The sequence below is a fragment of the Schistocerca serialis genome, chromosome 8 (assembly GCF_023864345.2).
Source record: "Schistocerca serialis cubense isolate TAMUIC-IGC-003099 chromosome 8, iqSchSeri2.2, whole genome shotgun sequence".
In the NCBI taxonomy this organism is placed as follows: Eukaryota; Metazoa; Arthropoda; class Insecta; order Orthoptera; family Acrididae; genus Schistocerca; species Schistocerca serialis.
The window spans coordinates 207,261,154-207,277,920 of NC_064645.1; the positions used below are offsets into that span (position 1 = coordinate 207,261,154).

The 16,767-nt window shown below is 43.0% G+C and overlaps 1 protein-coding gene across 1 annotated transcript in view; it reads left to right on the forward strand.

Annotated features, from left to right (window-relative positions):
- LOC126416923 (cohesin subunit SA-1-like) overlaps positions 1 to 16,767 on the forward strand; it is a 191,642-nt gene that overhangs the window by 139,006 nt on the left and 35,869 nt on the right. Inside the window, exon 7 of the mRNA XM_050084806.1 lies at positions 14,358 to 14,546. Coding sequence (XP_049940763.1) covers positions 14,358 to 14,546 — 189 coding nt within the window. The remainder of the gene's footprint in view (positions 1 to 14,357; positions 14,547 to 16,767) is intronic.

Here is a 16,767-nt window from a genome sequence, read left to right on the forward strand (position 1 = left end):
AACTAAAAAATATGATTACTGTATCTCTGTTTTAGTGGCAACTCTGTTGAAGTACAGAGAAATCCTTCCCATACTGCTGCTTGGAAGAGAATCATTTAAAATAATATTTCCAACTACGGAAATGGAGATAGATACATAGGGAATTAGTGGAAATATTTTGAGAAAGAGGATCAGGTTATAATGGTGGGTGTAGCAGGGAAAAGCAAGGTTGAAGACAGAAATTACAGCAGTAGGGGTTACCTGGATCAAGTAGTAGTAGCAAGTACAAATACAATTTCGAGTTTCATGGAGGCCGTACAGCTGCATGACCAGCCCTGGGTTAACACTGCTGTGAGTCATGTGCACACAGTTGACCAGCTGCTGCTGACTGAAATGCAGTTGCAAATGAGGGCAGTGCGTGTTGCTACAATTTGAAGATTGATGTTGTATCCTGCCTAGTTGTCAAAGATGGGGTGTCTAGGAAACCTACAATTTGAAGATGGATGTTATATCCTGCCTAGTGGTCAAAGATGGGGTGTCTAGGAAACCTGGTCCTTGGATTGCTAGATAATAATTCAAGCAAATCGCATTAAAGAGTTTTATTACAAAATGAATCAATGACAATTCTTAACTTTGAGAAATACGTAGATGTTTGCAAGCAAAGGGTGACATGTAATGTAATCAATGTCCTTCGGTATAACGATTCCAATACAAGTGAAGTAATGCAGTAGATGCTTCTATCCAGGTCACTGGTCTTGACACTTCTGTAGAACTCGTAGAACTTGGCTATGGCCAATCATCACAGCGCTTATGTTCTCTTCATGTAGAGGACACTACCGTCGTGTTGTCGTCCAAGAGAGGGGTCAGTCAGCGTGCAATTGGCTGATGTCTTCCTCATAGCGTCTTCTTTGCTCTAACATTACCGACTGGCTTGCCAGTGCTTGAGTTTATGCCGGAATATATGTACACAAGACACAGCCTACACATGAATAAGAGAGGCAAGGGTATATTGGCTGAACTTCTTGCAGAAAAAGGAGGGGGGGGGGGGGGGGTACCATCACACACAGCAAGATCTGAATGGTTACTTTTTATAACAACACTGGAGCATCACAAAGTGCTTAAGAATGCACAGAAATGTAAGGTTAGCTTATTTCATCAGAATAAGTGACCGTCCGAGACAGCCACAGCAACAGGGAAGTAACCGATTTTGTGACTTCTATGAGTTCCTAACCAGGAGCAAATTGTTTAATTTCATTTGTGTGCTTTGATAGTTTAGTTCTTGAGTTTCTGCATGTTAATTTAATGTCTAATAGCCACAGTTCTCATGTTTTCATTTGTGTTGGAAAGTAAACCGATTTTGTGACATGTTAGAAGTTCCTCATCAGGGGCGAATTAAGTAGTTTCACCTGAGTGCCTCAATAGTTAGGTTTTTGAATCTCTGCGTATTAATCTAATTTATTAGACACAGTTCCTGCATTTTCGTCAGTTCAGCTCCAGGCTGTGATGGCTTCAGTTACACAGCTTGAAGCTGCAGTGGATGGGCACCACTGTTGTGGGCCAGCCATGGGGATCCAATGGACGTCCAGCATGTCAGAGTCCTCCAACTGGTCCTCACCGGTGGTGAGCCCAGTTAACTGCTCACACTGAGGTTGACCCCTTACCCTGGGTCAAGTGGGAGGTCACCCTGGGGCATAGCAGGTGGTGAAAGATGTCCCGGGGGACTGCACGTGAGGCCTCCCTGGATAGTCTGACAAACAGGTTCCTGGTGCTGTCTGTGGCTGGCACTGTCGCTCAGCCAGTTTCCATCGCCTGTCGTGTTTCAGAGGAAAGGTCTCAGTTGGCAAGATCTGGGCAGTCGCAGAGGGTGGGATTACTGATAGTTGGAGGCTCCAGTGTTAGGCACATTATGGGGCCCCTTAGGGACGTGGCTGCCAAGAAGGGGAAGAAATCCAATGTGCACCCCATGTGCATACTGGGTGGAATCATTCCAGACATGGAACAGGTCCTTCTGGATGCCATGAAGGGCACAAGGTGCAGCCAACTATGGGTGGTGGCTCACATCGGTTCCAATGATGTGTGTCACTTTGGATCAAAAGAGACTCTCTCTGGTTTTGAGCAGCTAACAGGAGTGGTAAAGGCTGCCAGTTTTGTTTGCAAGATGAAAGCAGAGCTGACAACTTGCAGCAACATCGACAGGACTGGTTGCAGACCTCTGGTACAGAGCCGGTTGGGGAGGTCTGAATCAGAGACTCAAACAGTTCTGCAACTGTGAAGGCTGCAGATTCCTTGAGCTGCGCCATAGGGTAGTTGGGTTTCAGGTTCCGCTGAATAGGTCAAGAGTCCACTACAGGTAGAAGGCGGCTACACTGGTGGCGTGTGGCATGGACTTGGTGGTTTTTTAGGTTAGAGGGTTTCAGATAACACAGAAAGGGCTTCTGTCACAAAGAGTGCAGGCTGAACACAAGAAGAGCATAGATTCAGGAACAATCGGTATAACAGCGGTAAATTGTTGTAACTGTGTTAGGGAAGTACCAGAGCTCCAAGCGCTAATAGAAAGCACTGATGCTCAGATTGTTATAGGCACTGAAATCTGGCTAAAGCCAGAGGTAAGTTTAGCTGATATTTTTACAAAGAACCTAAAAGTGTTCTGAAAGGATAGGCTAAATGCAGTTGGGGGTGGCGCGTTTGTTGCAGTTAGACGTTGTTTATCTTGTCGCGAAATTGAAGTAGATAGTTCCTGTGAGTTAGTATGGCCAGAGGTCATTGTTGGCAATCGGAATAAAATAATAATTGGATCCTTTTACCGACCTCCCAATTCAGATGATACAATTGCTGAAGGGTTCAAAGAAAACTTGAGATTTATTTCAAACACTGTCCAGACTCATACAATTATATTTGATGGTGACTTTAATTTACCCTCAATATGAAGACGAAAATGCATTTAATTCCGGAGGTACGCATAGAACATCATCCGAAATTGTGCTAAACCCATTCTTGGAAAATTATTTTGAGCAGTTAGTTCATGAGCCCACACAAACAGTAAACGGTTGTGAAAATACATTTGACCTCTTAATAACAATTAATCCTGAGTTAATAACAAGCATCAAAACAGATAGAGGGATTAGTGAACACAGCCTCCTCTTTACCCCTACCCAGTTGCTAATAGAATCAGCTCAATCAGCCTTAGTGGTGCCTTAGCCAACTAAAAAATGGTGATCAATAGGCCAACAAGGAATTGAAAAATCAAGTTCAGGAAATCCCTTGTAGATAGAGATTTGTTTTGCCAGCGAAATGGTAATCATTGTCTATCAAATAATGAAACAGCTAAGATAATTTTTGAATGTTTTTTTAAACTCATTTCTGCAAATATTTAATGATAGTGTTCCCATTGGAAGATGTAAAGCAACAGACAGAAGATGTAAAAAGAAGGTGTCAAAAAAGAAAAATTCTAATGCTATCCTATATGAAAGATCATTTAATGATGCTGTTAGACATGCACAATAATACCAACTCTGAAAATGTGAAATCCTTAGACGTAGGTTGGGGAAACAATTATAAAAAGCAGTCATTGAAGCAAAAAGTCACCCAATACCCAGTGCATTGAGAGTTCTGTTAATAAGTGCAGAGCTTCTTGGACTGTCATAAACAGTGTGGCCAAAAATCACCTAAGGTCAAAATCAAAATCTCTCCACAAGAGATAAATGATTATTTTATTAAATCTGTGGAACAAGTAAGCAATAGCATCAGTAAGCCCAATAAAAGTAAATCAGAACTCTTAGAAAAAAATTGTTGTGGAACACCCAACAGTAATATTTTCATCTTCTCAATGATTATGGTAGTACTGAATTAAAAATAATAAGGAACTTCGGGTCATCAGATAGTATTGATATTTATGACATGTCTCACAATTGCTTAAAAAAAACATTGACTTTATTGTTTATTCATTGACTTAATACAAAAATAAGTGTATGTATATCAGAGCAATACTATCCAGGGAAGCTGAAATTATTCAGGGTGGTTCCTGTCTATAAAAAGGGTGACAAACAGAACCCTACAAGCTTCAGACCATTATCAATAGTTCCAGTCCTGGTCAAAATAATAGAATACATCATTTACCATCAATTGTCTGGTCATTTTGAAAAAAAAAAAAAACTTGGATTATTTAATATAGCTAAATATTGATTTAGAAAAAAATTATCGACCGTTGATGCAGTAGACTCTGTACAGTTGATGCAGTAGACTCTGTAATCAAATATGTTCAAGGTGTATGAGGAGAAGGGCTTTACTCAGACCACTTGCTGTGACCAGCATTTGATTGTGCAGCAGATGACGTTCTTCTACACCCTACATTTCTATGGTATCAGGGGTAACAGTCGAAAGCTATTAACGTCTTATATCCAAAACTCCAAAACTGTAGGCAAATTGTGTGTATTGGCACAGAAAAATCTACCAAGAAACAATCTAAAGTTGGAGTTCTGTAGGGATCTCTGTTGGAACTGTTTTTGTTTTCGGTAATGATAAATGACCTACCCTCCTTTATAAGCTCCAGTACGGTGCTGTCATATCGGCCCCTTATCAGTTAGATGGCCCGCACAACAGACAAGCAAGGTGGGCAGCTGACCTCCCTTCAAGAGCTCAGATCAAAATATTGCCAGTGGATGTAAACATCAACAGATTTTCCGCATAAACATGGCACACTTCTTGAAAAACTATGTGACAAAGATCCACCAATTGGAACTAATGTGACTATGTGTAGCACTCTGCCAAATCGGTGTTACAGTCAAGCCAGCAGAGTCAGACCGGCACAGTGTGTACCTACAGCTTGTATAGCTCTGGCCAATACCTACACCGGCTCTAGCCTAGTAGACACTTGCCATAGCCTTCAGTAGAAAGTTGTATTTTGTTGGGTGTAATGCCAATTTGTAATTGTGTAGAGTAGTATTATGGTTATTAGTTCTTTTCATTGTCTTGTGCTCTTACCTGGCTTTTGCCACCACAAGAATTGTCGTGCTTCTAAATCATAACTACTGTATAGGGCCGCGCAGAAGTTGAATGTCCACTGGAACAAACGGAGCTCGATGGCCAATAGAGGGCAACATCACAACAGTACTGCACTCACCCAATGAGTGCACCACTGTCTCACCACGTGTCCCGCATGACCAGCATAAATACCGACGCATCTTGACCACTCAGTCAATCCTGTACTTTGTCCGATAACATTCGCTTTCTATCTCCACCACACTATTGACTGAAAATGCAAAATCCTTATATGGAGGATGGGGAAACAATTATAAAAAGCAGTCATTGAAGCAAAAATGCCCAGTACATTGAGAATTCTAATAATAAATGCAGAGCTTCTTTGACTCTCATAAACAGTGTTGCCAAAAATCACATAAGGTCAAAATAATATCTCTCCACAAGGCATAAATGATTACTTTATTAAATCTGTGGAACAAATAAGCAATAGCATCAGTAAGCCCAATAAAAGTAAATCAGAACTCTCAGAAAAAAATTGTCGTGGAACACCCAACAATAGTATTCTCATCTTCTCTAAGGTTATGGCTAGTACTGAATTAAAAATAGTAAGGAACTTCAGGTCATCAGATAGCGTTGATATTTATGACATGTCTTGCAACTCACTAAAGAAAATCATTGACTTTATTGTTTGTCCATTGACTTAATAGAAAAATAAATGTATGTATATCAGAGCAATACTTTCCAGAGAAGCTGAAATTATTCAGGGTGGTTCCTGTCTATAAAAAGGATGACAAAGGCAACCCTATAAGCTGCAGATTAGATTAGATTAGATTAGATTTACTTTCATTCCAATTGATCCGTAGTGAGGAGGTCCTCCAGGATGTGGAACATGTCAGAAAAACAACAATACATGACAAATATTTAAACTAAAACAAATAAGCTAATGTACCATTCCACAGGTCCCAAGTGGAATGATCGTCATTTTTTAATGAACACTAAGAGTCATTTTACAAATACTATTGCACTGAATTTAAAATAAAAAAGTTTTATATTTATTTATAAGGTAAGAAACATGTAATACAACTACTGTAATACTTATTCACAATGAACACATTACTGCACTGAAATGGTGCAGAAGTTAGATTATACTTACACACACACACACACACACACACACACACACACACACACACACACAAAAATTTTCAGTGAACACATTACTGCACTGAAATTGTGCAGACTCACCAACAACTTCCCTTTGATTCTGGTTTTTCTCTCTGGTCTTGTATTGGATTGTGGTTGTACTGATCTGTTGACAGCATTGCGTGAAAGGTCCGTCACACTTTGCTATATCCTATATTACCTTGCTCTTGTTGTATCGAATCTGATGTTCATCTGTCCTGATGCCTGACTCTGGTGTGGGTTTGAGTCCCAACCCCAGGCGGTCTTCCTGCCTTGTGTCATCATTGTTTCTTGCCTTTTTGCTGACTTGTGCACCAGTACCCTGCGATTTGTAGTTATAGCTATTGGCGACAAGGAAAATGGAAGTTATTTCATACCATGGAAGCTGGATTGGTTAGAGTGTTCGAGCAACAGCAACAGCTGATGCACCAGCAGCAGATACAGATGGACTTCTTGCAAAAGGTGCTTCAGTTCTTTGCGGACAAACTTCATGTGCAGGACGTTGCTGCGCCCCAGGGACTGGCGCGTCCTGCACTCAACACCGCATTCCTTTTCTCGATCGTATCCTTCTTTCAGTGACACTGTGGATAACTGGGACACATTTTTGCATCGACTGAAGCAACATTTTGTGGTGTTTCAAGTCGCAGATGATTCATTGTAGCGGTTGCTCTTTCTGTTGTGTGCATCGCCAGACACACTTTTTCTCCTCCGAAAATTCGCGCCTCTTTCTAGTCTCATTGTCCTCTGTTTCAGAAGATCTGCATTCTGCTGACTAATTATTATTGCCAGTGATACCATGTGGTTGCCTCCAGGCTAGAATTTCCTCAATACCATAAACAACTGCGATGGTCACACAGCTTGGGAGTCACTGACTTACATGGAAATAGCCGAAAATGTGATTTTAGTTGCACTAGTGAAGGTGTAAGGCTTCCTACATTCATTCCTTGATTCATGATGTGGTGGTTCAACTTGTGTCTGATCCGGAGGTTTGCACGGCAGCATTGAAACTGGATAATCTGTCATCAAAGGACATCTTGCGCATTGCTAATTTGTTCAGAATTGCACAGGCAGCTAATGAATGACTCATGGCAAGGCTGCAAGTGGCAGTAGTTCATGTGCCACCACATGTGCCGTCCCAGTGCCATCATTGTACGATGACTGCCAGGTTGCAGCAAAATTGTGATTTGTCTTTGTCTGGTGTCTATATGACTTCTGAACCGCCAGTTGCCCCTCAGCGACGGCTACAGGGGCTGCTCCCTTCATGCCCGCAGTGGTTTTCCACTCACTTCCGAGACAGTTGCCCAGATCGCTGGGGTTCCTTTGCACACTGTGGCAAGGAGAGGCACCTCTGCTCAATATGTTGCATTCTCATGACCCGGCCCCACCCAGTGCTGCAACAACACCAGGCCATGTTATGCAGACTGCAGACAGTAGTCCCTGAGAGCAATCCATTCACACACAAACTGTTTCTCACACTTCACATTTCTCACCAGAACATCTGTTTTCAGGTGGACACTGGAGCCATCATTTCCGTGATCAATCAGGTGACTTAAGTCAACTGGGTTACCTAAATTGTCACCACCTTTGCACAGTTTGGTGACTTATGGTTACAGGGCAATTCCTCTTTGTGGGCAGTTCTCGATTGCAGCAAATTACAAATATGTTACCCGGCTTTTGATGCTCTTTGTCATTGACAATCTGTCAGCTACCAACATTTTTGGTCTCGATCCATTCACGGGGTTTGGTTTTTCATCGCAAATGACGTCAGGTGGTTTACACTGCAACCACTTTCCAGGAACTGGAAGACCTCTGCATGGAGTTTTTGTCTCTCCTTCAACCAGATTTGCGGTGTGTTTCAGGGTTTCAGGCACACATCATCCTTTGTCCAGATGCCACAGCTGGTTTTTACCGTCCCAGGTTGATTGTGGTGGCCTTGCGCCTAACTGTGAGGTAGGAACTCGATCAGCTGCAGGCAGCTGGGGTTGTTGAACCTGCAAATCTAGCACATGGGCCATGCCCCTAGTCATCATCCAGAAACCGAATTGGTCTCTTCACTTTTGTGGGGATTTCAAGGCAAGCATCAATGCTCATGGTCAAGTGTGTTGCCGCTGCAACATGCCAAGACTCCAGCCTGCTACAGATCCTACACTATGTAATCCCATTATCTCACTCATCGTTTCACGACAGAGCTCCTTCCTTGTAAACAACATTCTCATCCCCTCTTGGGTGTGGATAGCATCCAAGATGGATGAACATTGAATAGTTATTCTGGCAGAATTGCATTGTTGAATATTGATTTTGCTTCATCGCGATCATTGGGGCATGTAGCACATGAAGACGCTGGCATGCCGCCATGTGTACTGGCCTGGGGTCAATGGCAACACTGAAAACATGGTCCATAGATGTGCAGCACACGCCCGCCACCAGGCGGCGCCCCATCAATTCTTTGCCCCCTGGCCTACTCCTCACCTCCCATGGGACCACATCCATCTCGATTTTGCAGGCCCATTCTTAGGTTCTATGTGATTGCTCATTGCAGATGCTTATTCAAAGCACCCCTGTGTTGTCCACATGGCATCCACCATGATCGAGGCCACCCTTACTTTCCTAGCCCAAGTTTTGGCTATCGAAGGGTTGCCTCACACATTGGTCTCTGACAATGGCCCACAATTCAAAGCCTCTGCCTTTGAGGACTTCTGTGCTGCAAAGCATTAAACACATTTGTAGCTCTCCTTTCCACCATTCCTCCATTGGTGAAGCTGAACATCTGGCCCGGAAATTTAAGCAACAGATGAAGAAGGCTGCCATTATGGCAGCCCTTGCTTTATTTTTGAGCACTTATCGCACCACACTGATTAACAATCATAGCCCAGCGGAGCTTCTCCATGGTCGCCAGCCTTGGACCTTGCTTCATCTGCTCACCCTTGCCATCGGAACCTCATGTCCCTCTGGACCTTACACCTCTGGCCTGGTGGTGCGGGCACAATCCTACGGGAATGCTGCGGTTTGGACACCAGCAACTCCCATGGGCAACGAGTTACATCGATCCAAACACAGAAGGGACTCGAGTGCTGTTACCATGACCAGCTTAAGCCTCAGACCCAAGTATCCTCTCCACTTCCTCTTCCATCACCTTCTGGTGCCAGTGTGCCACAACCTACTGCGATATCATGTTTCACCCCAGCCCTCTCCTGTGGCCCTTGTGGATCAGTGGTTCCCCCTGGAATGCCCATCTCCAACAATGTTCTGATGGTCACTACCAACTGCATTTTCTGCTTACGGCCTACAGTAGGTCCGACAGCACCTTTGCCCTTATCTTCATTTCACCTTCTGTGCCACCGTCCAGTGCATTTCTGTCCATATGCACCAGTTTCGCAGTGGAGGGATCTGGTATCTGGCCACACAGAGGTTGAATGCCTGCTGGAACAAATGGATCTCGATGGCCAATAGAGTGCAGTGTCGCCACAGCACTGCTCTTGCATAGTGTCTCCTCTTCGTTTACAGCTCTCACGTTAAGTGAAAACAAAACAGATTTCTGTGGCCGGGAGCTATCAAGTGAATTAAACTGTATAATTACAGATGGCTGAAATATGTTATTGGCTGATTTTATTTGATTTCCATATTTTTGGCAGTTGCAGTCTTTTTGTCAGTTTGCTGAAGAAATTTGGCTTTTATTTATCTTTTCCGCAGAGGCCGTCAGTTTACTTGAAATGAAGTGTTTTCTTCCACACTACTGGCTAGTTTCATCTGTTCACTGAATTTCAAGTATACGTTTTCATCTTCTGGCACGTATGGCTTTATGCCATAATAAAGAATCAGTGAAAAAATACAATACTGGTACTTCAAGAAAATTTGCACCCCAGAAACCACAATGAAAAGTTTAATATCATGTTGGAGCCTTCATTGCGAATATAGACATAGGAATGTGCACTTTTAGCTAATTTATGCATTTTAGTGTGGTTTATGAAATTTCAATGCCCTTGGAGCATTCTAATGCCCTGTTTCTTTTATGAGTAGTGTAAGATGTCTTAATGCTATATATGTTTGAACATACGGGCTTCCTACATCATTGTAGCTGCATACATGCAGTAACAACTGTTCTCTGGTTCTCTCTGGCAACTGGTAAAACGAACCTGTTTCTAACAGGTTGGGGGAAAGTGTTGCGAACGATGGTTTGAAAAGCTTTACTTTCAAAGGTAAATTTCTTTTTACGCAAGGTGGATTATGTCAGGTGTGAGAATGTGTGATGAATTTCTTAAATCACAGAGCATTTGACTCTCATTTGAAACTTATCAATTTAAGGATCAGCCACTTACAAGAATTGACCAGACATTTATGTCAGTGTTTAAAATTTTCCTGGCATATTTGTGTGATGTATCTTAAAGACACAAATGTAAAAAAGGACCAGTATTATATGTGAAAGCTTAGCTTCTCCTGTAGCTACACTATGTATATTAATTTAAACCATTAGCTTTTCCTGTTTGTTTATTCACAGTACTTAACAGTGATGTTGCTATTGGCTAACTGCATCACATGTCTTATACTCTGAATATCTACTGGCGAGATCATATGAGATGAACTGTGATTGGCTTACAAAAGCACATTGTAATCTCAGTTTCGATGCTTCGGAAAGTAGAATGCTGTGTTCGATGGAATTCAAATTTATACTTTCATAATACAAAAACATGATGCGCATCAAAGATTGTTCCAAACTACTTTAAAGGGGGGGGGGGGGGGTAGTTCTACTCTGGCATATAAAACCTTCACCATTCAAAGCATTGATAAGTTTTACGGTTCTGAGGAAAGTATACTGCCACTTAACCTGGAAAAAGTGTATTTTTACTTGGGAATAAGTATTTTTAATCAGGAGATCAGGGAAATTTTTTTCCTTGTCCGCGTATACACCCTGTATTTGTAAATAGTCTCTGGAAGATAGATCCTGTGGGCCACAGGATAGCAAACCTGCTGGGTGAAGACCTCATACTGGCAGCATATGCAGTCGGCCTAGAGCCGATATGCAATACCCCCCCCCCCCCCCCCCCCCCCGCCCTCCCTCCCCCCTCCCTTGAGAAGTTGGCAAAGCCAGCTTAACAAAGGCTGCAAATATGGTGCCACAGCTTCTCCAGACAACATGAGAAGTCCAACAAGATGGAGACTCCCAAGCGGCTGCCACCTGATCCTGAGACCCCATGGCCTGAGATTGTGAAGTGGCTGCTGGTGGCCACAGAGTGGCGGCGGCTGTGGTGGTGCTGGATACACTGGGAGACTTGACCAGTGTGCCACTAGGAGTGTGGCAGTGCTGATGAGAGACACAGTGTTGGCTGGCAGTGACAACCTGTGGAGAGACATGGTTGTTGGCTGGTGCTGACAATCCTGTAGACAGTGGTTGCTGGCTGTTAGAGTGTAGAGGAAGGGGGGCCACAGTAGTGTGGACAGAGTGTGTGGGGAGAACATTGGGGCTGCAAAGGAGCTTGTGAAGAGGTCATGAACATAGGATGGAATCCAGTGGTCGGAGAGACCAGAGAGGCGGATAAGTCATCGCTGGAAATGAGATGCATCAAGGCACCAGACAGAGCTGGCTGAATTGGAGTGAGGGCACAGCAGAAGGAATGGGAAAAGGAGCACTGGAACAATGTGGGCCAAAGAATGACCTGGGGTAGTGTAAAGGACTTCAGAACAGCGTATATTGGAGCACAGGAGCAAATAGGCAGTGGGAGACCAATGGGCGGCAGAAAGGTCGTCACCACGGTGTGCATAGGAGAATGGAAAGAAACTGGCCAGAGAGTGGCCCAAGACACTGGAAGGGTCATCACCATGGGGTGCATAAAAGCATGGAAGGAAGCTGGCCGGAGGGTGGCCAGGATCAGCGGAAGGATTGTCTCTGAAGGGTGCATAAGAGCTCAAAAGGATGTGCACCACAGAGAAGTACGTATGCTACACGGAAGCAGAGAAGAATGTCTGGCTGCATCTTCATGGTGAAAGTGTGAAGTAGGACGGCAGCTTCGAGCGCGGTGGATGGGAGAGGGCAGAGTGGATGGGAAGGACAACGACAGCTGTTGGCCCCTGGAGTGTGTGGACGCGAAAATCATTGCAAACAGATGTCCAGGCAGTGCCAACCTAAGGAGAAGAGCTGACCATGGCTGCAATAGACAGAGAAGCATCAGGCACAGCTGCAGATTGGCAGCTAAAGTGCAGTGGATGAAACGAGGAAGTGGCACAAGGGCCTGCAAAGGCATTGGAGCTGTGATGAACCATCTCTTGACACTGTCTCACCACAGATGGGTGTACTAGTGACGAACTGTCTCACTTTATATTGTTTTGTCATTGGCAGTGACCATATACATGATATTTAAGCCCAGAAAAGTGCAAAAAATGTACATACTGCATGTAGAGCAACTGTTGGTGCTGATGTCAGAGAGCTCTGATTGGTGAGCTGCGCATGTAGCCAGCTGCTGGCCTGGAACTGAGTGAGGATTTGAATGCTGCTGCTGGAGGCTGTGCTCGGCCTGAAGTATCCAGCAGGTGGAAATACATCAGTGACACATGATCTGTGGATGGAATTGTTTCCTCAGTAATAACACTACTGGTTTCCTGATGCACACACTGCTTGGAAGGGTGATTTGTGCCCTCTGGTAGCGCCTGTAACAGATGTTGTATCAGCACACTGTCTGTGTACACTATTGCATTCATAACATGCAATGCTGTTGTGATATTAGTAAATAGTCTCCAGAGATGAGATTCCTGTAGTCCACAGGTAGGTATACCCCAAAAGCGAAGACATCATACTGGCAGCATATGTGGTCGGCCTATGGCCGATATACTATGATATTTAAGCTATTGTACAGAATTTCTGGAGGCTAATGTTTGGATGTCATGCAGGTACACACAGTATAACAAAATCCCCAATGAAGAAATTTTAGTCTTTCTTAATGAGCCATCATTCTAAGTTCACTTTTAAATTGTTGTTCCTTCCTTTCCTCTTTAAATATGTTTTACTAAGATAATACCCTCTCAGCCAATATTGTTGATGATGCAGCTAATCGTTGTTATGTTCCTATTACATACTGTGATGCCAATAAACTCTTTCCCACATCCAGGACCCATGCTGCCACTACAAAACACTCACACTTGAGAGAAAGGTGATGTAAGAATCCACACATTTGCTCTGTCAGGTATTTCAGTGTTATCAGCAACATCAGGGATGCCCTCATTCAACATAATATGGAAATAATAGCAGGGATGTGGGTACTTCAACCAACACAAGTGCTTCCAAATTCTGGACATGATGGCACACTCTCCAATTTATCCTTCCCTGTCTGTTGATCTTATCCAACCTGGATTGTTCCCTGTCCCATTTCTGTTGCATAAAAGCCTTATCTTTTTCATGAAGAAGGACATTTAAGAATAATGGAAGCTTGAATTTTAAGTTGCCTTTAAAATTTTTTTGCATTAGAGTTTTGTTACAATTGTTTCTATTTTTGCAGCTGGAAAACAAACCCTGTTCTGTCTGTAACATTGTGAAAATTTTGAAATTCAGTTTTAATAAGAAAACAAGGTTTCATATGAAGGTACTGAATGATAGATCGCAAAGTGAAGGCTTACATAAGTTTATGTGCTGGCTGAGACACGACTGTAGCTGAGAACTGTAGCAGTATCAGTACTAATACTATTGAAAACAAAGAATTGTGGAAAGCAAGTTAATGAGGAAAAAAATTGAAGCTATGCGCTTAAAAATGGTCTACTTCTTCAGCTCAGCATTCAACATGTCTAGCTGCTATGGTTAATTCTCAGTACATTCAGGGATTTTTCCTTAATGGGAGGACTGGAACAGGGTGCACTCAGCCCCATGAGGCCAGTTGAGGAACTTCTTGACTGAGAAATAGAGGTTCCAAGGTCAAGAAAGCCCACAACAACTGGGAGAGTGGTGTGCCGACCTCATGTCCTGCCACACCGGATCGAAATGACCCTCTTGGCAGAGGATGACACGTTGTCATTTGGACCTGATTGGCCTATCTGGGCCAGAACATGGAGCTTTTCTTTGCTTTTCTCACTTAAACATGATGTTGCAATATTCACACAGTGTTTTCCTAACATTGGTATTATTATTTTTTTCTTTCTTTTTTTTTGTTTAAAATTATATTGTTTCTCATATTTGTTGTATCTTTATTTTTTAGCTTGATTGTTATGTTAGGAGATAATTTTATGTATCTGATTTGAAGGTGTTGGTTCTGCTTGCGAAGATATGCTTTTTCGAATTGATGTGGCGGCTCAAGAAACTAAAGGATCAACATGAGGATACAGAAGAAAGTGTCAGATGTTTAGCAGAAGATGTACAAACATATTTTCAGGTTCTAAGAACTATTTTGACAACAGATAAAGTGGATATTAAAGTATCGGTAAAAGATGAGGTGAGATATGAAGTACTTTACTGTTTGTTTCTTGAGATTTATCATGCAATGTACAGAATCTTATAATGTGTTTTCCATGTTTGTTATTGGCAGTAGTGAGATGTGTGGAGGTCAGGAGTGGATGACCTGTGCAGTGGATGGTGGAACTGGATTGTCAGTGGTCAGAAAGTCACTAGTTCACCATCCTAGTGGATGGGGTTGCAGTGGCATAGCAGGTGGATTACTGGTGGTTGTCTCACATATCATCATGAAAACAACTTCGTTAAACATCCATTTTATTACTCAGCAATCTATAACAGTTGTGACGGTGCTCATAGGGGCCAGTGCCCCCAAGGCGTAAGGTGTACATGGCCGACTAGTTGGTGAGCGGCCTGTTGTCACTTGTGTGTTGCTCACCTGGTGAAATGATGATGCCAGTGACTAGACAAGGGTGCTGATGTGAGGTGCATGTGATGGCCTAGGTTTGCATTCACACAGAGCAGACGCAGCCACGCGACTTGGATCGGGGCACACCAGAACACACAGAATCATGCTGTCGGCCCTCATGAAGGAGATAGCTCTCAGCAGCAATACCAGCTCACACAAGTGGAGAGAGACAGCAATTGAGTTTGCCCACACAGGTGAAGGCGTATGAGCACCTGCGAGTCCCTTGGCTGGAACCATAGCCCACCAGTTTAGGAGGCTGGCAGTAACTGGAAATAAGGCCTCTGGTGGCTCACGTATTGGAAGGTGCTAAGTCAGCAGCGTCATTTAATGCAGATAGTAGGCTTATGGGTAGTAGAGACCTAGCCTTTTAGTGGGAGCTTGTTGACTCGAGTCAACTTGAAGACCAGTGTAGATCTCTCCTTGAAGCTGGTGTCTGCCAGACTGCATGCATCTGCCTAGAAATGAGCAGTACTTATATCAGTGTGGCTCATCGCTTTTTGCCAAGTCATCAATTCCCACCATGTAATTGACAACAAAGCCTTGACTGAGCTGTGTAACAGTGAGTTTGCTGGTACCATAGTGGCTCAGCCTTTCCACTGCATCAGTGATATTATGACTCTGATCTCCTTACTGGGCAGAATATGTAGTAATTGGTTTGATGCCATGGAGACTGTTGTTATTGGATCAGCAGGTTGCTCCTGGTGTAAATGCATGGCCAGCCTGTATCTGACCTGCTTCCATGAGCCTCTTGCATTAACCATAGTGGCATCTTTATTTTATATAACAAATAAAATATTTATGGCACAATGGATGAGTCGGTAGTCGGAGACGGTACATAAATAAGTAATTGATGGCCATACTGTCATAAGAGGTGCCAGAACTATTATTTTGAAATAATATATTGTGTAATAGTCTCAGTTGCAAATTATCACAAATGATAAGTAGATTCAATGACTTTGGGTAGTTGTACAGTGGTGAGCTGTTGGGGAAAGTGAGAACATTCCCTGTGCTCAATCAGCAACACTGCCAGCTTGGTTCCATTTGTTAATTTATGATGGTTTGCACTGGTACTACCAAGCGGCCTGTCCGCAAAACCCAAAGCAATGAGTCAGGTATTAACCTGTCAGATGCAAGGCTTCTTAAATGGCGGAGGTATTATCGAAGGATTTTGCCCTCATCTCTTCATGATACAGTAACTGTATAATTTGTTGTTCCGTTTATCTATAAATCTGTTGTATCAATCCTAATTTCAGATATTCATAACAGTCAGAAGTTGGTGGAGCAACAATATCACCTTCCACCGTAAATGCGAAGTTTGGTCAGGTTGGCTGACCATGTAGGTGAACATTGTTATTCCACTGTAGAAAAAATTTGCTTCCACTTGGGGGAACCAGGTGTTTGGGTTCTGGGGCCAAAACAACATTAAACAGATGGCACTTGTGAGATCAAACCTGTATCTTATCCTCTGCAAGGATGAAATTTCTACTGCGGCAGCTTGTATCTCACTGTTTCCTCTTTCCTGCTGTCTTGTAATTGTCTGTAAATTCTTGTCGCCCAAGGGTCCACTTCATGTCCATGCAGCTTCTACCATGTTCGTAAAACTGGGATCACCACTGTAATTTATATTTATCTACTGCAGATAGTGCACGTGAAAAACCCCTTGCAGAATATTAAATTGCTTTATTAATTTTAATGTTTATGTTCACAACTTAGGTTAAAAACACATATTGCGGGCACAGATTTCATTCAGGAAAAAGAAAAATGGAAACTATTAGTATACAATCAGAGATCTCAG